A 19,339-nucleotide genomic window follows, 5' to 3' on the forward strand; every position below is an offset into this window, starting at 1 on the left:
TGCCTCGATCTCTGTTAGTAAAGTGTGGAGCTGTTCGAAGCTGAAGCAGCCTTTTCCTAGTGTTTTCCTGCGACAGTTCTTAACTATTCGAATCATTCTTTGAAGCATATGGCAACTGTGCCATATGCTTCATCTTATCCAATCATAACTGCACAGCTTAACCTTTCAGAACTTACCATTTGGCATAAAAAATTCTGACTAACTTTTTCATAAATTTATTATAACAATAATCTTTGCGAAGAAGCCACCAATGGAAACTGACGCTGGCAACCTTTAACACCTGAGCTCTCTCGAGTGAGGCTAGCTTACCAGGACTCTTTGAGAAACTATCAGGCATTGCTTGGGATATCATTGGCCTTAGTGAGGTTAGAAGAACTGGTGAGGCTTCTACAGTGCTGACTAACAGCCATGTTCTCTGCTATAGAGGTCTCCCAGATAAAAAGCAATACGGGGCAACATTGACGAATTCTACAGCATTAATGAGAGGGTAGCCGTAGTCATAATCAAACTTAAGAAGAGTTATAGATTGAAGCTAGTACAAGCCTATGCCACACCATCCAGTCATGATGATGATGAAGTAGGTCAGTTTTATGAAGATGTTGAATTAGTGATGCGAAAAGTGCAAACTCAATATATACTCTAGTAATGGGTGACTTCAATGCAAAAGTGGGGAAAAAGCAGGCCAGTGAACAAGCAATTGGCAACTACAGCGTTAATTCTAGAAACACTAGAGGAGAGATGCTGGTAGAATTCGCGGAAAGGAATAAGCTGCAAATAATGAACACCTTCTTCAGAAAGCATAGCAACAGAAAGTGGACCTGGACACGCCCTAATGGTGAAACAAGAAATCAAATAGATTTCATACTTTCTGCCAATCCCAGCATAGTGCAGGATGTTAAAGTGTTAGGTAAAGTGCAGTGATCACAAGTTAGTGTGGTCTAAGATTCACCTCAATTTGAAAAGAGAAAAAGCAAAATTGGTCAAGAAGAAACAGGTCAACCTAGAGGCAGCAAGGGTAAAAGCAGACAAATTCAGGCTGGTACTTGCAAACAAATATGCAGCCTTAAAACAGAGAGATGAAGATGACAGAGGCAATGAATGAAACCCTAACTAGGCTAAGCAGCACTTGAAGAGGGAGGTAAGGCACCAAGGCAACCAGTAGGCAAGCTCTCTTAAGTAACAAAGGACCTAGTAAAGAAACGACAAAGAATGAAAGTGTCTGACTCATGAGATAAGATAGAAATTGGGGAACTGCCAAAACTGATCAACAAGGAGAAAATAAGTGATATTCGAAATGATAATGTGAGAAATACTGAAGAACCAGTAAAAAATGAATGCAGCATGAAATCAGTGAGAAGGAAACCTCGCATAGAACAAACCAAGATGTATCTACTGAAACATCTGCTGGCTAATATCATCAGCAATCTCGAAGGTATAGTAAAAGCAGCAAAAGAATTCTATACTGACCTGTACAGTACCCAGAGCAGCCACGATACCTCCATTCGAAGTATTAATGAAGAGGTTACAGAGACTCCTTCTATAACTAGTAATGAGGTTAGAAGGACCTTGCACAACATGAAATGGGGAAAAGCGGCAGGAGCAGATGGAATAACAATCAATTTAATCAACATTATATTAATCCACAAAAAGGGAGACTTTAAAGAAGTAAAATATTATAAGCCCATTAGCCTACGATATAAAATATTCACAAAGATAACCAACACAACACCAAGACAACACTGGAGTTTAGTCAACCAAGGGAACAGGCAGGTTTCAAAAAGGGGTACTCTACAATGGATGACATCCATATCATCAATCAGGTAATCAAGAAATCTGCAGAGCACAATAAGCCTCTCTATATGGCTTTCATAGATTACAAAAAGGCATTTGATTCAGTAGAGATACCAGCAGTCATAGAGGCATTACGTAATCAAGGAGTACATGACGCTTACGTACATATCTTGTTACTTGCAGGGAACCCTGATCATGAGAAGGGAATTTACAGGAGAATAAAAATGGGTGAGAGCACAAACGATGGACACTGTCAGCTCCTGACTGGAAGCTTACCATTATCATTAAAAAGAAAAGTGTACAATCAGTGCATTTTACCGGTGCTGACATATGGGGCAGAAACTTGGAGACTGACAAAGAAGCTTGAGAACAAGTTAAGGACCGCGCAAAGAGTGATGGAACGAAGAATGTTAGGCGTAATGTTAACTCTTTCCGTACCACGCCCATTGGGACTAGTTAGCTCGCTAACGATGGTTTGAAACTCCACTTTTGAGACTTTGCACGTTGATCACACTGCGCTATCGGACTTGAAGGAGGAGAACTATATTTTTGTTTTCTAAGCATTTTGCCTTTTTTCCACCAAGCGTTGATTTTTGAACGTGCTTTGAAGTTTCGCGATCGTCAAAATACAAAACAATAATGGCCGCCCACTATCAATGGTTTTAAATGCAGCTTTCGAGACTTTATGCGCCACTCACGGACACACTGCGCCATTGGATCTGAAGGAGAGCTATATTTCTGTTTTCTAAGCAGTCCGATTTTTTTCACACCATGCGGCAATTTTTGAACACGCTCCGATGTTTTGCGATCGTCAAAGTAGAAAGCATAAATGGTGGCCTCCGGGAGCGGCAAGTGCACTTCAAAAGATCGCAGATGTCGTGATCTGCGGCTGATTTTATCGATGGATAGAGCAGCAGCGAGTCTCAGGATGCTACCATTTCATCTGACTTTGACTCTGAGAGCAACAGCGACGTAAACCAGCCTGGAACATCAGCGACCGCAGCCCGGCAAGCCCAACTGTAGTGCTTGCAGTGAAATTTTTGTAGTGGAATACCTGTTGAACGAAAAATCTTGATTTCTTTGGAGATAGTGCATATCAGATGGCAATACATTTTGTATATCTCACAATTTTCGTTGCATATTTTTCTTAGTAGATACAAATGCGTCTTGTCCAATTTTATCCCACAATCTTGATTTTGGCAATTTACATCTTTTCTTCTTATGACATATATCTCGTTAATAAATCTTTTATGCCTGAAAGTTGCATTCATTTTACTTTTTTGTTTATGTATTACAGAAAATATTCAGTGCAGCACTTCCTCAAAAAAAAAAAAAAGATTGGCGTAACCTATAAAAAACACCCATTTTCCTCATGGTAGGGAAAGAGTTGGGACAGAAAGGGAGCGATTTGGATAAGAGAGCAAACGGGGATAGCCAATATTTTAATTGGCAATAAGAGAAGAAAATGGAGCTGGGCAGGTCATGTAATGTGGCGGTTAGATAACCGGTTGACCATTAGGGTTAAAGAATGGGTGCCAAGAGAAGGGAAGCGCAGTCGAGGATGGCAGAAGACTAGGTGGGGTGATGAAATTAGGAAATTTGCGGGCGCTATACTCTGTTCCATACATTGCAGTCAACACTGTGGAAGCTATGAAAGAAGTTCGGTGACGAAAAGTTATCATTCCGCGCGTTCCGTCCATGCTTCACTATGCGCCAACAGCGTTCGCTCGCGCGAGCATGCACGAGAGGCTGCTCGCGACAGGTTGCAGATTAAAAAAAAAAAAACGAAAAGAACAACAAGAATAAGAATGATTTAAAACAAAGCCTTAGCAGACATACACTACAGCCTGTTTGTTTCTAAGGATTAAAACTTGTTTCATTCAATACTGAGCCTACATTAAAAAACAGTTACGCACAATTGGAATAAAAAAAACATCGAACTATATCCAAGTGCGAAGGAAGCCACTGAAAAAAAGGCTCTCTAGCCTTCACAGCGTTGACTGCTATGTATGGAATGGAGTATAGTTGGAATCGGTTGGCACAGGACAGGGTCAATTGGAGATCTCAGGGAGAGGCCTTCATCCTGCAGTGGACATAAAGTAGGCTGCTGCTGCTGATGATCATGATGTTAAACCTCTTTTTTTAATATTGGCTAGAAGTAATCATCGGCAAAAAGGTCTTGCCATGTTTAACCCAGTTTTCTGTAATGACTATCTCGCCATTTTCATGGGCCGATCCCAAAGATTGGGCAGTATAATATTTTGGGCCCTTCCTACGGGTATGTGCCAGTACTGGGTATGTGCTGTTATTCAAGAATTTCTTAGATGCCAACTTGAGTATGTGCACCGCCAAGTATGTTCCCATGGAGCCTCTGGGACATTATGTGCAGCTTTTCAATTAAGCTTTCTGATGCCAGCATGGGTCACTGGGTATCACGTCAACAACAACAAAAACAAACACGCAAGCAAACAAAAAAAGCACCACACCTAAGTAGTAACATGTAGATGCTAGGTGTCAACTGGAGTTGACTCTGCTCATATTTTTTTTTTATTTAGAACTACCTCTGAATGGAATCAGCTTCCAGAAGCAGCTACTGCTATCATGGACAAATCACATTAAGAGTTTTTGAATAGCATGCATAACCTCCTTTGAGTGCGTTCTTTAATTGGCACTTCATTTTTTCTTCTGGCATGTTTATTTTTCATAATTGTTTTGTTCCAGCTCTACATTTTGTACTAATGTATTTACTGTTTCATGTTTATTGTTGTATCAACCAGTTGTTGTAATGTGCCCCACCCCTCTGTAAGGTGCAGAACCTGAGGGTAAAACAAAACAAAGGAACTAGTAAGTAAGTAAATAAATAAATTAATTAATTAATTAAAATTTTGCACATTGATAACTCGGCCTTCCTGCAGAATTCAACTGTTGGGTGGTTGCTGCAATTTGCTGCAATTTGAAAAAAACTACACTTGGCAGCTGCAACAAAGATGCACTTCCGAAATGTAAAACAGGGTGCTACACACATGCACACATCAATTCGTGTCATATTCATCAAAATATGGTATAGTGCCTAAGTAGCACACGGTAGCTTACCGATATCTTTGAAAAGAAACCAATGCGTTCTAGCACTACTGATCTTGGGCTCAAAAGGTAACAAGCTTGAGAGCTAAGGATTGCACAATGAGCAATGGAATAGAAAATGTTCGACATAACATGAAGGAATAGAAAGATTGCCGTATGAATCACAGAGAAAGAAGTGGAGTTTGGCAGGTCATGTAATGCATAGAGCAGGTTCTTTAGAATAACATAATTGGTTCAAAGGGAAGGAAAACACAGTTGAGAATGTCGGAGGATTAGGTGGTTTGATGAAACTGGAATAGGATAGGGTCAGTCAACAGAGGGGTAATAGACTTTAGGAAAGTCAGCAACACCTGCGGTGCCAAGGGCATTATGGAAACTTTGAGGGCAAGTTTTGTTTTTGGAGGCCATGTGCTGCATAGCTAGCACCGTAGCCACTGTGGACTGCTGCGACAAGCCCTCTCGCCATCGAAATGTCGGAAAACCACATGCTCGGACTGGTCTCTATGAGAGACGTAGCTCCTGGCATGTGGAATAGCGAGCCAGTCCGAGCTCGCACAGCACTTTGAAGCCTACAAAATTTCTCACACCCTCTGCGCATGCTGGCCTTATGCACAAAAATGTGTAGGGTTAGCAGCTTATGTTTTTTTTTTCACGAGCTCTTCCACACTTGCTAACGCAATCATCATTCTGTGATAAATGCCTGAGAAGTTATCTACCTGCGAAACACACAAAAGGCTTGAAACATTATCTGACGGCTTCTCCAATCAATCAGGGTTGCACACCATATTGTGAAACAGTTTGGTCTTGCATGTTCTTAAAGCTAAAAAACACACTCACAGGAACCTCGCAGCTGTTACCAGAATGCACCAAGGCATATTTTTAAGCATAAACTTGGAAGAAAGCGCGAGTGGCAGGCAATGTTTCCATGCAATCCGTCAGTGGTCCTGGCAACTTGTCAAAACATGTTGAAAGGAACATTCACAGATATCTGTTAAAAATAACACTTGCGGTATTCTAGTACATAATAGTGCATATTCCAGTGCATAACAGACATGGCTAAGAGCCTTGCAAGAAACTGTTTATTGCAAGGCCTCTGCACATACAGACAGCTGAAATGCAACAAGGTAGTAGTGTAAAACCAACTCCATGTTCTGATGGTGTGCCACTGCCTTCTCAGCAGTGTGTCGTGGCTGTTTGTTTTGTGCCTTTACCAAAAGCAGGTCATGACTCATGAGCTTTGCAGCGTATACCTAGCAGGCAGACAGTGGGTGCTAGAGCAAGGATGCGCTCAATGCACCGACTGCATGAAGACGTGATGGCTGCATTTGTGGCCACTTGGGATCAGACTTCTCTTCCCAACCTGTTGTGCTTTGATTATCTGAGATGGTGGAAAGAAGGCTAGACTCCAGTTAGACGAGGCACGTCCTATACTGCAAGTGAAGCAGATGCTGAGTGCCTTCCCTTAAGATTCCCATACGCCTTACTGGTGGCTGCTTGAAGGTGCATGCCACTTTCTAAAGTCATCTGCAGGAGGTTGCTGACAGAGGGCTTTATTCTAGAGTGGACATAAATGATTATGATGCATGATTTGTTACTGTCATCTGCACTGGCAAGATGCCACCTTGCTGTGTGCCCTTGCATCAATGCACATGATAGCAGTAGCAGCAGTAATGCACATGATCTCACATTCCCAAAAAATTCACCCTTTGTTACTTAGCCTGTTCTTAAACATTAACTGTCAACGATTTTGTGTGAATTTCCTATCTTTAACACTGTGCTTGCTACATTCCTGTCAAAAATGCTATGTCATGCTGATAAACACATGTTGTTCGTGATCTGAAAGGACCAGGTGTACAACATCAAAGAAAAGAAAGGTATGCAAGATAGATGACGATTATTGTTTGGGGACGAGATAAGCATGAAAGCGTGCAGATATTTCCTGGTGTGCATTATGCTAAAGCACTGCAATGTGCAGAATCAGTCTGTGCACGTGATATCTTTATGTGTGGACACCAACATTTTCTTCTTACGGTGCCTGAGCACAGTAATTTGGGCTGCACATTACATGCAGGGATGGGTTTATAGGTGTAGTAATTTCATGCTCAATTAAAAAATGGATGGGCAGGCTGCGTTGTTTTTCCAAGTCTGCCTTTCCTTGTCCTCTCACTGCAGCATCTCACAGCAGTCAAATGGTCAAGTGCAGCACTTATTCAGGAAAAGAGTGGGCCCACCTGGAAGGAGCCCTCGGTGAGTGCCCCCAGTGCAGCAGCAGGGCGTTTGGCCAGGCCACGCACACTGCGCATGGGGTTCAGCCGGGCGAACTGTGAGGTCACATTGCTGAGGGCACGTGAGCCGACACTCACAAAGGCCATCAGCTGACCCTCAGACATGTTACGTGTCATGGCACCCAGAGGGGCCAAGCCCAGGCTGCCTGGTCGCTCGCCCTGGACAAAGGGCAGCTTGCTGCGGCGCCGCTCCAGTTTACCCTCAAACAATGGCACACTCAGTGACTTGACGCTCAGTGCCACCTTGAATGACTCGCAGATGGCCTTCAGTGACTCTGAAAACAAGTGCACACATTCAATGTCAACCTGTCACACCTTTTCCTTTAGTTTCTGTTGCCTGCACAATGAAGGCCTTTTTTTGGTTACTTCAATCAATCTTTATTTCATTCTGTCAATGATACAGAAAGAAGGACTGTGACAAAAAGCTGTTTTTAGAACAGCTTGACTAGGCCACAGCCCCATGGAAATATTTCGCAGCGGTAACAGCACTACCGTAAAATAAATCAAACTAACACACACTAATAAACTAACACACTAAGTAAAGGAAATGCTAAGGTAATACAGAAAGGTAGTTTTTACAGTCACCAAAAAATAGATACAGAACACTTTCTTAGAAAAATGAAATATCTGAAATGCTATCAAATAACAAACGTCTAGAATAAATACACTGAATGTACAGAAAAACAAAATAGAAATCAATTTGTTACAAACAGTTACATACAACCAGATGAAACAATTCAATACGGTTATGGATTTGAGGAACGAGACAGTTTGTAGTATAACCAGTGTTAAGTAGTAGAAATTTCAGAGCTATACATCACTGTGTATAACTTGCGGATATCCTGATATGAACAATCAAATAAGTCAAAATTGTTAAGGTAATAGTGATTGAGGAGGGACGGAAGAGTGTAAGACAAGCGCTCTTTTCCGGAGTTTAATCGTACTGTGTCTACTTCCCAATTTTCTCCATGACGCGTGGGATAATTTAAATGCCTAATTCTTAAATTGGCCAGAACACGCAAATTTGTTATGTTCTTACAAGTTTCTAATTTGAATTTTCTGCTTAACGTATAATTGTATATTTGGTGTATTTTAAGTATTCCTGAAGTGCAGAATAAAACATTAGTAGATGCCGCAAAAGGTGCATTGAAAATATGCCTAATACATTTTTTCTGAACCAAGTATATTTGATTTAGATTTGTGACCGTCGTTGTACCCCATACTAGTTGGCAATAATTTAAACGAGAGCTAAAGAGCGAATGATAGAGTAGGAGCTTGATTCCTTTTGGAAGTAAGTATCGAAGGTGACCAATTACACCTGTCACCTGAGCTAATTTTTGCAGAACATGTCTTACGTGGTAATCCCAACTCATATTTGCGGAAAAAAATATGCCCAGACATTTAAAATGGTCAACTATTCCAATAGTGTGAGTATTCAGTACTATGTCTTCATGAGGTGGAATAATTTTATTTTTTGGTCGGAATATAACAGCTTTTGTTTTATTTTCGTTAATACGCATAGCATTTGCCGCTGACCATCTCTCTAGCGTTTTCATTGTCTGATTACAAGTTCTGATAAGCTCATGAATATCATGCCCAGAAAATAGTATGCTGGTATCATCAGCATATATTATGTATTTCGCCTCGCAATTAATATTTACAATGTCATTAAGATAGATATTAAATAATAGTGGGCCTAGAATACTGCCCTGTGGCACTCCACACAGCAAAGGTTTCACTCCGGAAATAGAGTCGCTTATCTGAACGACCTGCTGTCTGTTCGATAAATAAGAGTCAATAAGCGTTAGGGCTTGTCCACGAATACCATAACAATGCAATTTCTTTAACAATATTTTATGGTTTACTAAATCAAAGGCCTTTGAAAAATCAATAAAAATACCGAGAACGAGCGCCTTATTTTCAAATTGTTTAAGAATATACTCTTTTTGCTCCAGGAGTGCCAGTTCAACTGATTTATTTTTCCGAAAACCAAATTGATTAGGTATAAGTAAATTATATTTATCAATGAAACTTGAAAATCGAGTGTGCAGAATTTTTTCGAAGGCCTTTGAGAACACAGGCAAGATAGACACAGGTCTATAATTGCCAAAGTTATTTCGGTCACCTTTTTTGTAAAGTACGGTCACTTTTGCTATTTGCATATTTAAAGGAAAAACAGAGTTAGTTAAACAAATGTTAAAGATATCGGCTAAAATCGGCGCGATAACATCAGACACGTCTTTAACAGGACGTATTTGAATTCCGTCGATATCGCAACTGGCGCTATTTTTTATACTTTTTATTGTCGATAAGACTTCGTGGGCGGTGACAGGACACAAGTACAATGACTGAGCGTTGTGAGTACTTACGTATTCGCACGCATCAGCCGGGGTTCCAGTCGTAATCATACCAGTGAAAAAATCATTAAATGCGTCAGCCAAAGCTGATCCATCCATATCAATACCGTCTACTTCTAGTTTGGAAACAGGGGCGGTACAGTGGCCGCGATGAAGGAGTGTGTTTAATCTAGACCACAGTACGTCAGAACGATTGCCAGGAACTTCAAGATATGTGGATTGATACTGAGTTCTCGCGGATCGCAAGCGTTTTGTAAGTTTGTTACGATAAGACTTGAAGGCCAGCCAGTCCTCCGGTAAATGAGTATGTAGGAATGTTTGGTAAAGTTTATCTCTTGTCCTGATTTGATGACGCATCTCCGGCGTTATCCATGGTTTTCGTGTTTTACAAGTTAATCTGCGTTCTTTTAACGGAAAATTCAAATGATATAATCGCTTGAAAATTGCAATAAATTTATCGTAAGCATTGTTTGCGTCAAGAGATTTGCTTACATCGCTCCAATCTGCCTGCAATAAACTGTTACGAAATGCACTGAGCGCCACAGGTGTAATTAACTGAAACTTAATTATTCGTGGCTTTGCTCTACTTTGTGTCAATAGCTCCGCACATAAAAATATTGGAAGATGATCACTGATACAACATGACAAAACACCTGACCTAATATTATTCTCAGACAAATTTGTGATAAAAAGGTCTAGGACTGACTCGCATTCAAGTGCCACTCTCGTGGGTATGTTAATTGTATTTATGAAACCATTAGACAGTATGATAGTATTAAAGTCACGGCTAACAGAGCCTGTAGAACTGACGTCAATATTAAAGTCTCCCCCAGCAATTAATGTGTACTCATTTTCTGCTATATATGAAAGGAATTGATCGTAAAATTCAAGAAACCTTGCAATATCGCCATTTGGTGGACGATAACAAACTGAAAACACGTTATTGTTTGCACGTACACAAAGCATTTCATAATCAGGATTTGTCTGGGTAAAGTAATCCAATAGCTGACATTCAACGCTTTCGTAAACTAACAAAGCAACACCCCCACCACGGCCGTGCATGCGATTTAAATAAAATGTCCTGTAATTGGACAGTCTAAAGACTGTCCAAAATCAAATTTGGACAGTCTTTAGACTTCATCCCTTCTACACTTGATGTACCAGACCATAGTCTTGTTGCCACATATGCTCTTAGGAAACAAAGTTGCCACTCACAAAGCACTGTCGAATGAAACTCTAATGTTCCACAGAGAGGCCGACCCTATGTGAGCAGTCTTCTATACTGTACTGGCATTAACAAAAACATGCTCAAGCGATTGGGGGGAGGGGCGCGGATGAATTACCATCTTAATGCGTGTCCAGTGTCAAATGGTGCTTATAGCAAGCATCTGTATGTCAATGATAATGCTTTAGAAGCTTCTCTTCTTGTTCATATTTTTTAACCGTTTGGGTGCCAGACATTTCGGGCACTTCCGCCCGCATTGTGCCAGAGGTTTTCCCAAACTGTGTCTAAGTAACACATTAATAAGATTTAAATTCAAATGCTATTTATTTACATGTGTTGCTGTACATTTTACTAAGTTTTTTAATCTGGAAATTCAAACGAGGACCAATACTTGCACTAATTATTTATATTAATAAGGATAATGAGTCTTTCTGATGCAACATGGTCCCTTCGTCACTGTCAGTGCCATGTAAAGAGGCCCTGAACCACTTTTTATATAAGTCAAGAGATGCATTTGAAGTTAAGCGATTTAAGAAATACATTGCTACAAAAGGTACTTTAATCCATTCAACAGAAGTGGAGTTATTGGCAATCAAACATCCTGTTCGCGGTGCTTCTGCTCCTTCTCTAATGACTTGCATTACAAAGGCTATAGCAGAGCAGGGTGTGCCCACAATGCTCCGCCTACTGAACGTCACTGTGCCGCGCAGATAAAAATTTGATTTTGGATGTTCACACAGACGCAACTATTTACGATTCTGGTGCCTACAACATGCCAAACGTGGTTGGACTTGGCCAGCGGACTCATCATGGCACCCAAAACAGCCGCAGTATCTGTGCTATGCAGCAGACCACAGCTACATGCAACTGCAGTGTGTATGCACAGCATTTGCTTTGTGTGTGACAGGGCTTACGTGAGCGCTCGCGTTCATGTGCTCCTGTCTGGCTGTGCTACGTGGCTTTCTCCTGCGCCAGCTTGACCGATGGTTAGTAGCCAAATCCAACTTGCGATATTGAAGCATGATCAATAGCAATACAATGCAAAGTCAACCTGGGTGTTTAATCAGGAGCGGCCAGGAGTGAGCGCATGCTGGTAAGCATGCATATGGTCTGACCTTAATTTTTGCATTGTTCGAGGCTAATTGAGTTTTCAAAACTAGTTGAAATTAGCGAGACCTGACGGCTACGACACCAATAAGCAGGGTGGCCAAAGTTTAATTCCAATGCTGGCGGTTGCGGCTCTGCGTGACCAGATGATGGTCGGCTCTTTCAGGAAGCGCGTAATTATCATCAAAGTTTGAAAGCCGATTTTCGCTTACTTCAGCCTGCTTATTAAACTGCGTCAATAAAAATACACAGTAACAGTAGGAAGAAGTACACTGATCCAAACACCCTTCTTGATTGATGTCAGCTATTGGCCAATAACAGCTGCAAACTGGAATCTGCTTAGTACAAAATAAAGCGTCCAGAAAAGAGTGAGGACCAGGCTTATGCTGAAAAGAAAGCGTTTGAGAAAAATGTTACTTTGTGCTCCACTTGCGAGTTCTATGCGCCATCCATGACTGTAAAATTTGGCTGAGATGTTCACAGCAGTGTATGCTATCCACAGACTGTGTTTTTTCACCAAGCCTGAGGGATGGTTCAGGACACCTTTAAAGACGCCTTGTAATTAACATTGGTATGCTCTGAATCACAGTTCATAAAAGCTCTCGACTTTCTGCATCACTGAAAAAATATGCAGGCTTGTTGTGCCTGTCCACCTTGTTGGAAAATGAAAGACGTGAGCAACACAGTCATTAAGCTTTGTCACGCCATGTGTCATACAAAAACAAAATATACAAAAAATTTTTGTTTTGCCATTTTTTTTTAGTAGATGGTACAACCAGTCTACAGATGTTTCATGTTCACAAATTATCTCCGGAAAGGCCGGTAGCATTTGAAGAGTGCAACATGAGTTTACTCAGGCACAGCCATGGGTGTGCATCAGTGGCCAGATGCACATACTTGGGCACTTAAAAGGTTAACGCTACTTTTCAACCTGTGGGCAGTCTTTAAGACCCAAAATGGCAATGTTACTTTTTGTCAGTCCTGTATTTAATATAATTAGAAGATGGTTTGTCACTTCATTTGAGAATTAAATCTCCACTATTAATGAATGCATATTTACCTATGGTATTGGGCGGGAGGACACAGTGTGTCGCCATATACCGCCAGTGCCTGAGTAACGTGCAAAGTTGGATCGTGTGTATAGTGCCTGCTACGTTTCGGGCACTAAGTTTTGCATCGTACTGACATGCAATTTTGGTCGTTTGTAGCTTACGCGTTGACGAAATTTTTTAAAACTGAATTGTTTTGTTTGCTATACGAGAAAATCCAGCATATTTTTGCACTTTTTTATCAAGCTCTGCTGTATGCAGGCACGTAACCAGGGGGGGAGGGGGGGGGCCCGGGGGTGGCCCAGGCCCCCCCCCCCCCCCTCCAAAAATTAAGCGTCATATCCCCCACCGCCCACGTCACTCCTCCTCACACACGTTTCTAAAGCGCTGACAAATCAATCTATACGGCGGTCAACATTTTGCTGCCTTTTACAGCAAAAGCTGTACATAACTAACATTTCGTAGTTTTTTCAGCATCCGCCAACAGCAAAAATCATCATGTGGGCCGATCCTGGTGATGTGCAAAAAGTGTCCAAGCTCAATGGCACATACCTCTGTGGGCTCGGGAACCTGAACCAACCCTTCAATATCTTCGGGATGGGCCCACGTATGAGGAGTGCTTAAAGCCTGCTTCACCTCCACTGCAGGTCAGCCCGGCATTGCACTACCTTCGAGATGGACCCATGTATGGGGAGTGCTTAACGCCTGCTTCACCTCCGCTGCTGGTTGGCCCAGCAGTGCACTACCGTTGGGATCCGCTCATGTATGGGGAGTGCTTAACGCCTGGTTCTGCTGTGCAGTGGGTCGGACAGGCATTGCACTACCATCAGGATCGGCCCACATATAGGGAGTGCTTAACGCCTGCTTCACCTCTGCCGGGGGTTGGCCCGGTCTTGCACTATCTTCAGGATCAGCCCACGTATGGGGAGTGCTTAACGCCGGCTTCACCTTTGCCGCCAGTAGGCCCGGCATTGCACTACCTTCGGGCCGATCTGTGGCGGAGGTGAAGCACTTTGCTTTCCATTTGAGAGCTTTGACTGTCATCAGCTCTCGGTGCGATTCCATTTTCACAGAGTGGAATGGTCGTCAATTTTTTCACTCCTTTTTTTTTCACTCCTTGGCAGTAGTTATCGGCATTTCCTGGGGTGTGAAGGCCGGTTTTCTCATTGATTCGGTGCCCATGCGATTAACTCGTGATGAGTTCAGTTGTCACCATCTATTCAATAATCACGCGCATCGCTGTTGCTTCATTAATTCAACCTTCTTGGTTTAGACTGATCCAGGGACCAGGAAAGGGATTCGGTTCGTAGTCAGCTGGTGTGCACGCTTGTGGAACGAGTTGCGGCCAGAGAAAACGCCAGTTGCGTTTAACTTTTCTTTTTGCTTCATTATTTCCTCGATTAACAGCTCGCCGTGACGCTGGCAGATCCTCGGAACCATATACCCGCAATATTAAGAATATATTAAAGAATATTAGAGATATTAAAGAAAAACGTTTAGTAGACATAGAAAACAAGCTTGACCTCCTTACAGTCCTTGAAAATAGAGTTGAATTCTGTCAACAAGAAATCGGTTGTATGAGCAAAGTTATAGACACACTTCAACAAAAAGTTGATGACCTAGGAAACTGCAGTAGGCGATCTAACCTAATTATCTATGGCATAAAGAAAAAAAAAAACGATGAAACTAGCGAGTCACTAGAGCAAATTGTGAACAAAGACATTATCGAGGACACCCTGGTACTAGAAAAAGTTGCCATCGAGCATATACAAAGGTTGGCGAAACGTGCCACAGATAAAATTCGACCGGTAATAATGAAGTTACTTGACTACAGAGAAAAAGTAGCAATCTTAAGCCGAGGTTTCAAACTAAAAACAACTGACTACTCAATTGGTGAAGACTTCTCTAAAAGAATAAGAGACATACGGAAGAAACCTTGGGATAGTGCAAAATCAGACCATGAAAAAAAAGGAATAAGTCACTTTCTTTTGACAAGCATATATTTGGGATGAAGAGAAGGACAAAGTACCGATGCTGAAAAACGACACAGAAACAAACCGCCAAATAACCCGTCGAGCCGCACAAGCGGCACAAGCCGCACAATCAAAAGATTAACATTGATAAATGTAAATGCCTGCAGTGTCCTAAATAAAACAGAGAAGCCTTGGAAAGCCTTTTTGTTGATTACGAGCCCGATATTGTGGCCATCACGGAAACATGGCTATCACCCGCTATATTCGACCATGAGATTGCTCCGCCAAACTACACTCTCATCCAAAAAAAGTGACCTTCATTGGGTGGAGGAGTGGCCTTACTGATAAAAAACTGTCTTCGCTTTGTTCGTCTTCCCGAGGTGGACAACGCTGAAGCCGTTTTCTACAAAATTTTGTGCGACGGGATGTCAATTGTAACCAGTTGTGTTTATCGGAGCCCTTCCTCTGACAGCGCATGCCTTTCAGCAATTCAAGAATATATGCACCGTCATGTCCATCAGTCCAGGATTATTCTTGCAGGCAACTTTAACCTTGCTGACATAGACTGGCCCACAATGCATCACACATCAGAAGCCTCAGAAGCGCTAACAGACTTAATGCTAAATTTTAACCTACATCAAATTATCACTTGTCCTACTCGCGTTCAAGGCTCAAAGAAAAATATCCTTGACATCATATTTCTTAGCAAACATTTTTCTACAAGTCAAGTACAAATGGACATTATTGAAGGGATATCTGATCACAGGATACCTATGTGCACATTCCAGCTTGATCATTGTATTACTACCCTGTTTACAGTAAAAAGTGTTTTTAACTTTCATAAAGCAGATGACGCCAGCATACTAACTTATCTGTCGCATGAATTCGATTCCTTTTTGGAAAAAGCATCTCAGGAATCTACTGATGTAGATGCATTGTGGCTACATTTTAAGAGCATTGTCCTGCACTGTACAACTAATTATATTCCAATGCAAAAGAAAAAACAGCACCTTAAGAATACATGGATCACACGCGAAGTCATCCATGCTAAACGGAGCGCAAATCGGCTTCGTAAGGCAAACAGGAATAACCCAAAACCATCTACAACCTTGAAGTTAAAATCTGCAGTTATGTATTTCAAGCAGAAACTAGAAGATTCGAAACAATACTACAGTGTCACTTTTGCTAGCTTCCTAAAAAATAACCCACAAAGATTCTGCAAACATCTGCGCAGTACCGAGCAGACAACAACCAAACTAACTGAAGAAGAAAAAAGTGCAATGGCAAATAAATATAACGATTTCTTCAAGTCAGTCTTCACGGAAGACAATGGTACACTTCCCCTCTTCCACCATCCTGTACCTCAGTGCTTGATCCCTTAATAATAACAGATGCCGGAATCCACAATCTTCTCCTCAACATTGACACTAAGAAAGCAAATGGCCCTGATGAAATTCCAAACGAATTCCTAAAAAAATATGCTGAGTGGTGCAGTAGATATCTGGGACAGATTTTTCGTAAGTCACTAGCAACAACTAATCTACCACACGACTGGAAAAAGGCTAAAATAATACCGATCCACAAGAAAAGAGACAAAAGTAATGTTGCCAATTCCAGACCCATATCTCTCACCAGCACTTCATGCAAAATACTAGAATACATCATTCTAAAACGCATGACAGTGTTTCTAGAACGCAAAAACATCCTATCTCCTCATCAGCACAGTTTTTGAGATCTGGCTTATCAACCATCACTCAACTAACAGAGGTAGTTCGTGAACTTGCTTTTAGTATTAATAATCGTTCTCAAATTGACATGATTTTACTTGACTTATCTAAAGCTTTTGATTGTGTGAGTCACACTAAGCTAATTGCAAAAGTGGAGCAAGCCATCGGGAAGGGAGAAGTTTCTGCTCGGATAACAGCTTTTCTAACACACCACTCACAATTTGTTATGCTTGACCATATGTCATCTGACGTTGTTGCTGTCACATCTGGAGTACCACAAGGCTCGGTACTTGGGCCGCTGTTATTTCTGATCTTTATTAACGATATAACCAATAATATAGCGTGCAAAATCAAACTCTTCACGGATTATTGCATAATATATAAAGAAATTACCAGCCATAACGACCATCTCGACCTTTCCGATTCCCTTAACACGCTAGCCGAGCGGTGGTCCCAGTGGCAAATGTCTATTAACGTCAATAAATCAGTGGCAATGACAGTAACAAGAAAAAACCAACCCTCTCATTTCACCTATATTGTTAATGGCACGTCTCTTTCGATGGTTGAGCAACAGAAATATTTAGGGATAACGCTGACATCAAACCTCAACTGGGAAACACACACAATAACACGACTACTGCACTGCGAAAGCTATTTTATCTAAAAAGACGCCAAAGATCGCTCCAACGAACATTAGGCTTCTGGCCTACAAAACATTTGTGAGACCTATTTTAGCATACACTAACACAATTTGGTTTACTTACACAGCAACTAACATAGCTAAACTTGAAGCCGCACAAAGAAAAGCTGCAAGGTTCATTCATAGCAAATATCGTTCTACTGACTCACCTTCACGTCTTTCAGCTTCCTCAGGCCTCAACACATTATCGACGACAGCAAAACAAGGTCGACTAAATTCCTGTTTCAAATTCTGCACCATGAGTATAAAATTGATATCACCCAGTACATTTCATATTCGCAATCTAGAATAACGCGGCATCAACACGAGCATACGCTAACCGAGTATTCCTTTTCTAATAACGCATTCAGGTACTCATTCTTTCCTCAGGTAATCAGAGAATGGAATGAACTCAGCTCGTCATTAACAGTGACTAACTCTTTATCCCTGTTCGTATCACAGCTGGAGCTCATCACAAGAGATTATTAACGACTTCTATTATTTGTTCCCTATTCTCTTTATGTTAAACTGACAGCACCTAGAAAAAAAATTGTATACGCTTGTTTGTTCCCAAATATTTCTCGTTTTTCTTTGTCTATGATGTGCCCCGGTTGTTGTTCATTTTATTCTGCGTTGTTTAGAGTTCTATCGTATACCTTATCTACCTTATCTTTTATATTTTGTTGAATATCGTTGCTCTTTTATTCTTTGTGTAGCATGTACGTGTATTTATGTACGGAAAAGAAAGTTTTCATGCCCATCTGCTAGGCTCTCGGCTGAGGGCGGCAGTATTATAAAATAAATAAATAAATAAATAAATAAATAAGGGTTAGATAAGGTTGAAAATAAAATAATGCAAAAGAGCGTCGATCATAAGGCCCTGCAATAACCGTTAAACCTATAAGCAATATGACAGTTGCTTGTTACCTCGTATGGCTTTTCTCTTATTGTACAGCACTTTTCGTCTAAAATTGGCAACTGAAAACAAGAGTCGCAAGGAGTTGAGAAATTAAGCGATGTACTAAGGGAGAGAGCCAAGGCAACAGCCAAACAGGAAGGAGAAGCAAACATTAACAAATTTAACCATTGTTTGTGAAACTATTTATGCATCAACATCTTTTTATTTAAAAAGGAAGTAGAGAAAATGCCGCCGGAAGCGGAGAATAATTTCATGTGTTTTGAGTGACGCTTCTACCGTTATCAGTCGAGCCACCTGACGTGGCCACTTCTCTGCTGTGCTAGTGTGGGCATTTTTCGAACCTTCCGCGGTGGGTGCAGTACGTCTAGAACTGCAGTGTCCTGCGCTCTATGCGGTTGTACGGGACTGGTGACCACGCATCGTTAAGCAACTTCCTAAATAACAACACGAGTTGGTTTCAGCACTTAAATTGGTAGAGCAGTAAATGAGGGTTCCAACAGAACTGTGATTGTTCCGCAAATATATATATATATATATTTCTCTATAATTCTTCCAGAGCTAATTAAAAAACGCTAATACAAATCTTTATTTTACACTTTCGCTTGTTCAGTTGTTGTTGCCAATGTTCTTCCGGCGCTTCTGTCATGCTCAAGTCCATTTAATGAGGTTCCCTGTTTGCCAAGTAAAGGAGAGGTGCATCTCACAGGCGCACCTGTGAGGTACACCTTATTTCAATTCTATTTTGCAGATTTACATGTCTTTATGGCGAATGGTGGGCATTATTCACATTTGTACTGGTAAAGGTACCTCCCCCCCTCATTTGCGCATATGTTACCTTGGGTTGGGCACCCCCTCCAAGAAAAATCTTGGGTACGTGCCTGGCTGTATGTACTGCCTGCATGCCAACCAGACTGCAGAAATGGATGGATGTGCTAGCTTCCACTGAGCCCGAGTGGTCCTTAAAACATCGTGGCTTGCTTTTAAAGCAAGGATACAGAGGCAGAAGATCACGGGGCTTGGCCCTCAATGCTTTGCAGGTGCTGGCCACTTGGCTGTCCATTGCCAATGATGTACTCGTAAATGCTTGCCGTGTTTTCATAACATGCAAGTGCTCAGACGGTTCGCCAGGCAGTTACATACGGAAAC

The 19,339-nt window shown here is 41.4% G+C and overlaps 1 protein-coding gene across 2 annotated transcripts in view; it reads right to left on the minus strand.

Moving 5' to 3' along the window:
- Positions 1–19,339, minus strand: part of LOC135908771 (phosphatidylinositide phosphatase SAC2-like) — a 233,472-nt gene that overhangs the window by 13,775 nt on the left and 200,358 nt on the right. For both annotated transcript variants that reach the window (XM_065440613.1, XM_065440612.1), the window contains exon 17: positions 7,104–7,432. In XM_065440613.1, coding sequence (XP_065296685.1) covers positions 7,104–7,432 — 329 coding nt within the window. The remainder of the gene's footprint in view (positions 1–7,103; positions 7,433–19,339) is intronic.

The sequence above is a fragment of the Dermacentor albipictus genome, chromosome 1 (assembly GCF_038994185.2).
Source record: "Dermacentor albipictus isolate Rhodes 1998 colony chromosome 1, USDA_Dalb.pri_finalv2, whole genome shotgun sequence".
Taxonomy (NCBI): Eukaryota; Metazoa; Arthropoda; class Arachnida; order Ixodida; family Ixodidae; genus Dermacentor; species Dermacentor albipictus.